Below are 8,242 nucleotides of genomic sequence, written 5' to 3'. Positions count from 1 at the left end.
AGGGCGGTGGGCTTGGGTCCCTTGGCAGCAAATGGCAGCACACCCTGCAGCAGGTGGAGGAACACTGGTTACAGCCATCACTGCTGGACTTAACATCTCTTAGAGTGGCTGCTTCTCTTTGCTCTGAGCAGAGAGCATTGGTGCTTCGGCCACACCCTTATTGGAAAACTTCTCAGCCAAGTCTAGATGGAGGGATGAAGGGTGAATGGAAATTTATTTTCTTTATGAAAAGGGAGGAGGGAGGAAAAAAATTAAATCTCACTCTTTTTTCCCCACAGCACACTTTTTTTTTAATTGTGGTAACTATAATGTGTAACCAAACTTTTGATATTTCAGTAATCTTCACAGGTACAGTTCAGTGACATTAATTTTGTTCATCATGTTGTTCAACCATAAATATCACGCTTTTGTCAGGTAGTAACTACCGATTATGATTCCTGTTTTTGCCTTGGCTGCCAGGAAGCTCCAAGCTAACAGCGGGCTCTCTTCCTTCTTAAATAGTTGCTTATCTCCTTTGCCTTTATTCTAACTGTGCTATTTCATACACCATACCCCACTCTTAACCCCAGCCAGAGGAAGCCACCCCTTCTCTGAACCTAAAAAGCATTTTATCCAGGGATGTACCACTTTATCCATGTATTGTTGGCCTTATCTCCCGTGACCATATGCTTCCTGAGGACAGTGGTCATGCCTTGTCCTTCTATGTATCCTCCAAAGCACCCAGGTTGTGTCTAACACATTATTAATATCTACAGTTAATTGTGGAACAAATGTTGGCTAAATGTGTTTAAAAACAAAACAAAACCTCAAGTCTGACCATAATGAGGAAGGAACCAGGCATCCTTCCTTGAACAATGGAAATGACTTAAGTCACCGTGTGTGTTTCCCTTTTTGCTTTAGTTCCAGAAGCTTCAGTGTACTTTAGTGTCCCTCTGCTATAGCATTGTCTGGGTCGGAGGACCAGGATTAGAGTAACACACCCACGTGCTCTGTGAGGCTCAAGGGAAACCCCAGCTCCTTGGATCGCTCCAGCCTCTGGCTCCCCAGGCCTTCCTGGGCCAACACCCACTGCACTGGATGGGGTTTTGTGTCTGCTACCCTTTCCTCGGAAACCCTGCTGGCATAGTGGTTAAGTGCTACATACGGCTGCTAACCAAAGAGTTGGCAGTTCAAATCCACCAGGTGCTCTTTGGAAACTCTATGGGGCAGTTCTACTCTGTCTTATAGGGTCGCTATGAGTCAGAATCAACTCGACGGCACTGGGTTTGGTTTGTTTGGTTACCCTTTCCCCACCTACCATCAAGTCTGTGAGCCCCCCGAGGGCAGGGACCCAGCCTCCATCGTTCACAGGCCCTGCTTCAGCCCTGGCCCTGGCCAAGGGCAGCCATCAGTGGGCGAGGCTGTTTGCCCAGGTTTGGCACTGTCTCCAGCCCCGCAGAGCCACCCTCCAGAGGACGCCGGCAGCGCTGAGTTCTGGTATCGTTGCTGCAGCTGGTGTTGTGAATCAGGCCGACGAGCAGCGCATCCTCTTACCCGGCTATTTCACGACACCAGGGTTGCATCATACCCATCCTCTCCAGGCGAGCCTCGAGGGACCAGACTGGACCAGTCGGATGTGTGGACGTGGGGATGGGGTGAGAGATGGGGATGGGGTGGGTTTGTGTGTGAAAGATTGTTGTCTTTAGAACCTGGCTGGGTCTTAGGTCTGACTGCTCCTCAGAATTCTGGGGAAGCTTTGTTTTTAAAATACTGATGCTCCCACCCCCTACCAGGTGGCCCGTTAACTAGAATCCGCAGGGCGGGGCTGCAGCATCGGCATTTGTTAGAGGTTCCCAGATGACACTGAAGTCCATGAGCAGGGGTGTGATGGCTGGGGCCCAGCTCTCTGCTCCTGCCTGACTGTCGCCATAGCCGCCTCCAGGCCTCTCCTGGCCCTGTGGCTTTCTGCCTTGTACTGCGTGACAAAGGCCACGTTCTGATGATACGCCCTTCCAGCCAGGGTCCCCCAGCTCAGAAATGGCACCACTGTTTCCCTTCCCTCACACTCCTGCCCCATGCAAGCCCGTGTGCAGGTTCTGTCGACTCAGCCTTCAGAATATGATCAAATCCCACCACTTCTCACCATCCAGCCACCCCTGGCCTGGCCACCACCATCACGTACTTGTGGTGACCCCTGTCTAGTCTCCTTGCCTGGCGCTTGTTTCCCTCAGTCCATTCTTCACGGAAAATTATCTTTGGGAAAAATATAAATCTGACCATCATAGACCATTATACATGTGGCCCCTGCCATGTCTAACCCCATCTCCTTGGTCCCTCTGCCCCAGCCACACCGCCCTCTTTGCTGTTGCTGAAGCCCCAAGCACACTCCTGCCTCAGGACCTTTGCACATGCTTTTCTTTCTGCCTGGGACCCCGAGCTCACACCTGTTTCCATATGGGTGCTCCTTCTCGTTGTTGGAGCTCAGCTCAAATGTCTCCTCCTCAGGAGGCCTAAAAGCTCCTCATACAACTATCCACACTGTTTTGTTTTCTTAATTGCACTTATCACTGAATGTCTTATTATAATAATTGTGGTTTGGATATTGTCTGTCTCCCCCACTAGAATGTGAGCTCCGAGAGGGCAGGGCCTTTGTCTTGTTCCCACTGTGCTTGGCACAGCACAAGGCCTGATATGCAGCAGGTGCTCAATAAATACGTGTGGCAGGAAGAAACAATATGACCCCTTCCAGCCTCATCTCCCATTTCTTCCCTCTGCCCCTGTCCCCATGGCATCTGAGGTTCAGCCGGCCCCCCTCTTCCCTTCACCACTTGCCTTGCCTTTCCCCCAGAATCCCTCTTATCCTTCCTGCTGCCCGTTTCCCCATCTGTCACCATCCAGCTCTGTTCTCCCTGTCCTGGGTGGCCTTCCCCCTCTACCACCACATTCTCTTTGCTGGTCTGTCTGCCACGCTGGGCTGTGAGTTCCAGTGCCAGGTACACAGGTGGGGCACAATAAGTGCTGGGATGCCTCTGTGGCCATGAAGACAGGGGCTCAGATTTGGAGGCTGCAGCAGGCCCTGCTGCCTGCACCATCTCAGCCTTGGTCCAGGGTTTGTGCTTGTAAGGAGAGTCCTGACTGCTGTTTTTCTGTTCCACTTACTGGCCCTGCTTACCTTCCTTCTGAGACCCAGGAGATGCCAGGGGACCTCGGCCACTCAGTCTACGTTTTCCGGGAGCTGACACTGGCTGGGGAGAAATAACTGACACTGGCCTAGATATTATCTCCATGTTGCTGATGAGGAAACTGAGGCCCACGAGGTCAGGTGCTGTGTGACCTTGGGCAAGTCACAAGGAAGCTGCCAGAACTGAATTGCTTTGCTCAGGGCACACTCTATTCTGAGTCCCGACTCTCAGCTCCCCAGGGCTTGGAGGCCATCTGGCCGTGAGTTCTGGCAGCTGAAGCCCTGGGAGGCAGAGACCGTGTGTGACCCACAGCCATGTCCCTCATCAAGAAGAGTACCTCTGTGAGGATTTCTTAACTGGAGGGCATTCCATCCAAATATGAGAGATTCCTTGTCTGTGCTTTGGAACAAGGTGTCTGACGATCCCTTCAATTTGTTCCAGGGATCAGCCCTTTGAAGGCTCCTGCTTAGACCCCATCCCCCTCCCCGGGAGATGCTGAGAGGCAGGAAAGGCTTCTTGAAGAAGCAGATGTTCCCTTCCAGGGCTGGAAGGAACATGGGACTGGCGCAGGATGGGCTTTTGCTGAGGGAAGGGGAAGTGACTTGCCCAAGGTCGCCCAAAAAATCCTTGGCCCCTGACTCTTCCCAGTTCTGCTGGAAACCAGCCCTGGGTGACTGACCCCTTCTGGCCTCTTCGCCTCCTGAGATCTTAATCGGGAATTTTCCAAATCTGCCCCAGGGCCATGGTGTGGGAGAATGGTGTAAGGGGATGCTGGTGGCTGCAATTTTCACCAGTGAAGTGGCAATTTAAGAGAGAGAGGGCGATAAGATCGGCCGCGTGGGCCCCATGGGAGGGAATGAGTAACTCAGCACAAGGCAGGTGGGGCTGCAGGGAAGGGGAAAAGGTGACCATGACTGGGGGACCTTGGCCTGGAGTCCTGGCCTTGGAGCCTTCACCCCACTGGCTGCTGGTGTGAGGGCTGGGGGCACATTCCTGCAGAGGCCTGAGTGGGGACGGGGCTGGAAAGCCAGGAAGGGGCAGGTGAGCCTGCGTCATTAAGAGGGGCCCCAGGAAGAGCCTTTAAAAAGTTAATGCATATGGTAAATATTTCAACTGTGCAAGAAGTGTGCAGCGTGTCATCCGGCTCACCTCTGTGCCCGGCAGACCCTGAACTGTGACAAGCCCCAGAGCTGCCCCTTGCATCCACCTCTCCCACGGGGTAATTGTGTCACCAAGGGTTTCTGTGGCAACAGCTCTTTTCTGCCTTTGGTTTTGGGTCCCCTTTGTTATTCACTCAACATTTACGGAGTTCCTAGTATGTGCTGTTCCAGCCCCTTGGGATTACCAGTGGACAAAACAGGCCACATCCCTGCCCTCGTGGGCTGACATTCTAGCAAGCTGGATGAAGTTCAGACCTCCCCCTCAGAAAAACACACTTGGATATGAAAACTCATCCACGGTTTTGTGAGGCTCCTAGACCCAGTGTAGCCACCCTCATCTTGGAGGGTGACTCCCATTTGCGGCCCTAACACAGTCTAAGCACCTCCCCCTCCCACTTCCACCTGGCCTACAGGTGGAAGACGACAGGCACACCTGTCGTGGGCCCCTCTGCAGCAGGAGCAAAGAGGGGGCAGCAGGAGCAGCAGGCTACTGCTAAGTCCCCATCAGCTAGTGACTTGCTATTGAAGGCCATGGAGCCCCAAGGACTTGGCATCTTGGATCTGGTCCTGGGGACTCACATGGGCTTTGAGAGCTCAAGTCTGAAGAAGCAGGGTCAGCGTGGAGGGAGAAAATGTGTCCCTCCACATCCCTCCCAAGGATGATGAGCCTGAGCAGAGGCCAAACTCAGGTGCCTGGAGCTGGGCTTCCATCTATTCTCTGCCTCAAGAAGGAGTAACTCATCTTCCAAGACTCGGGGCAGGGGTCCCCTCCTCCAGGGAGCTTTCCCTGCTGTCCCACCCTGACCCTACTCTGGGGGCATCTCTCATCACTGTCCCCACCACCCGCCGGCTGGCCTCTTTCCATGTCTATTTCCCACACTAACTCAGCAGCACACTGAAAGCAGGGATGGTGCCCACCCTGAGTCCCTGGCTCTTGCCTCCCCCAGCATGGTGGGTGCTCAGCAAAGGCGTGCTGAGTGGTGACTGAAGGAAAGGGTGACAGAAAGATGAGTGACCTTTTTGTGAGCCACTAGGCAACCCCACTCCCAATGGTCATGGGTTTAGTTCCCTGGGACGCAGACACTGAGATAAGATCCAGTGTGCAGGCAGCCCTGAGAAGATTCTTTTCAAAAGTTAACATATATTTAAAAGTAAATATATCAGCTGTGCAAAAAGGTGCACAGTGATCATAACCTTTTGAGTTTGTCATCTCGGCTTGCCTCTGTGCCCTGCTAGAGGCAGGTCCTGAGCTGGGACAGCCCAGGGAGGGCTCTTGGGGTCAGTAGCTGTGGGAGAGGGGGGAGGCAGGACCAGGCAGAGGGAGACACAGCTGCAGGGCACCCCCACAGCCCCCTCCAGGGGGAGTGCTGGTCTTGGGGGAGGGAGCCAGGCCTTTACCCCCCACATCTATAAGCCATGGGGTGCCGGCTACTAGGTAAAAGGGCATGACCTTCAGGGCTCTTCAGCTGAGGCCATCACCATGGGATCCAGCGCCAAGAGCCCTCACAGCTGTCTGGGGACTATGTCCTTCATTCCTGAAGGGGACCCTGTGGCATAGCAAGTGCCCACCACATCAGCTTGTCTCTTTATACTCTGACCCACCTGTTTCACCCCCACAACTCAAGTTTCACCCCCAGAATGGCTTAGGTGCCTCTGGTGACCAGAGTGCTGCTCTTGCTACCACTGGGCACTGAAGAACCACCTCGGGGCTGTTGGCAAAACTGGATCTTGACCTGGCCCAGTCTGGGAACAGTGCCTCACCACCCCTGTGAGAGCCAGGGAGCGTGCTCTGGGATGGGTGGGAAAGCAGGAGTCCAGCTCTGTGGGGCTCTGTAACTTGGCGGCACTGCAGGCAGAGCCCAGGGTAGCATGCCCATGTGGGAGCCAGTGCCCAGCGGTCTTGAAGGCCACTGGCCAGCCACCAGCCCAGAACCTCATCAAGTCATCTAGTGGCTGCAGAATCACACCTCAGACCTGCTGAGCCCTGGTTTGTGTACCCTGGGGTACACACATATGTTGTCGTTGGGTGCCGTCCAGCCATTTCCAACTTATAGCAACCCTATAGGACAGAGTAGAACTGCCCCATAGGGTTTCCAAGGCTGTGATCTTTACAGAATTAGATTGCTAGGTCTTTCTCCCTTGGAGCCACTGGGTGAATTTGAACTCCCATCCTTTTGGTTAGCAGTTGAGTGTTCACCTTTTGGGCCACCAGGACTCCTTCATATGTGCTCATGGCTTATGTATACCAAGGATGTCTCTGGAAGGACACGTAAGACACTGGGAGGCAGGTTGGAGTGAGAGGGACTAACCTTGTATATACACAGTGTACCTTTTTAAATGTCATGCCATTCATTTATTCAAAAATGCCAAATCATATACTAAAGCGAGAGTCTTTTGAACTTGATAGGGTGGGACCCATAGTGAATCCTGAGACCATGAGGCCATCTCTAGGGCCCCTCGTAGGGCTCCAAAAGGTCCTCTCTGGGGAGTTGCTCCTTCCTGGGTCCTTGCTGGGGACCTCCAATGCCCGTCCAGAACCCAGGGGCTGAGCTGGCTCTGCCTTCTTGGCTCCAGCTCCATGTCTGGCTTGGGGCCAGCCTCCCCTCCTGGTCCAAGGCAGGCTGCTATCTCAGCGATCAAAAGGCGGCAGGACAGCTGTAGACACGCGCTCCCTCCTCCCAGCCAGTCTGGGGACTCTGCTTGCCAGCTGTAGGCAGTTTGGGCCAACTCCCCTGCCTCCTCCCTACTGCAGACCCAGCCTATAAAGCCACCCTTCGTGTCCCTGCCGACCTAGCCCCCTCCTCTAGCATCCAGAGCCACAATGGCGGAGTTGCCGGCCTCAGAGACGCCTGGGAACCCAACCCTGTGCAGTGGGCGCTTCACCATTAGCAAGCTTCTGGGCAGTGACGAGCCCCCACCGCCCACTGCCTACGACAACACCCAGCCCAGCCATCTGACCCACGGCAGCACCTTCTACATGCGAACCTTTGGCTACAACACCATCGATGTGGTGCCCACCTATGAACACTATGCCAACAGTGCCCTGCCCGGCGAGCCCCGCAAGGTCCGGCCCACACTGGCCGACCTACACTCCTTCCTCAAGGTAAGCAAAGTCTCAGAAGATGGGCCACTGTCTGCTGTGTGACCTGGGCCCAGTTACCTAACCTCTCTGAGCCTCAGTTTGTAATCTGTCCCATGGGGACGAGTGTCTGCTTCATGGTTTGTGAACCCCAGATGAAATAGTAGAGGTGAAAGCTCTGGGCACATGTCATAGACATTGTAATGTTCATTATCCAGTCACAGGGCAACCCAAAAGTAGGGTGGGCTGTATAAAGAGGTAATGAGCTCACAGTCGGTGGAAGCATGCAAACAGAGGTTGCACATAGCTGAAGAAGATGGAGAGAAGAGGGGGAGGGAAGGTCAGAGAGGGGGTTCACTGGGTTTGCTGCCTGGGAGGCTCGGTTGTGGAGGATAGAGGGCTGGGAGCTGGGTCTTCACCACCCCATTCTAGGCCTCACTTTTCCCATCTGACGATTGGGCAGAATCATTCTTGGTTTGGGGGCTGAGACTCATAACATTCCCAGGACTCCTGCCCATCCCTGAACAAACCTCCATCCTGGCTCCCATGGCCAGACATGGCCCTTTGCTCCATACAGAGCTGTTGAGATGAGATGTCTGTAAGAAAACCCCAAAGGGAGGCTTCAGTCACCTCAGGCACAACCAGGAGACCTACTGACTTCCCTGAGGTGGAGGCCTGGGTTCAAGCCCCAGCTCTGCCAGAGACTTGCTGTGTGGTCTTGCACTGTGTCTGTCACCTCTTGGGGCGAGTAGGACATGACAATAGCCCTGCCCTGTCCCTTCACAGGCTGTGCAAGTGCCTGGTCAGCTCTGAGGCCCACTGATCTCATGGGGGGAAGGAGT

General features: G+C 54.1%; 1 protein-coding gene across 1 annotated transcript in view; it reads left to right on the top strand.

The window, feature by feature from the left end:
- The first annotated feature begins 7,042 nt into the window (after positions 1-7,042).
- SLC12A3 (solute carrier family 12 member 3) overlaps positions 7,043-8,242 on the top strand; it is a 45,111-nt gene continuing 43,911 nt past the window's right edge. Inside the window, exon 1 of the mRNA XM_010596075.3 lies at positions 7,043-7,424. Within this exon, the coding sequence (XP_010594377.1) occupies positions 7,143-7,424 (282 nt within the window). The 5' untranslated portion in view covers positions 7,043-7,142. The remainder of the gene's footprint in view (positions 7,425-8,242) is intronic.

The sequence above is a fragment of the Loxodonta africana genome, chromosome 21 (assembly GCF_030014295.1).
Source record: "Loxodonta africana isolate mLoxAfr1 chromosome 21, mLoxAfr1.hap2, whole genome shotgun sequence".
NCBI lineage: Eukaryota > Metazoa > Chordata > Mammalia > Proboscidea > Elephantidae > Loxodonta > Loxodonta africana.
The sequence above is the reverse complement of the archived record's forward strand: the minus strand, read 5'-3'. Positions and strand labels throughout refer to the sequence as shown.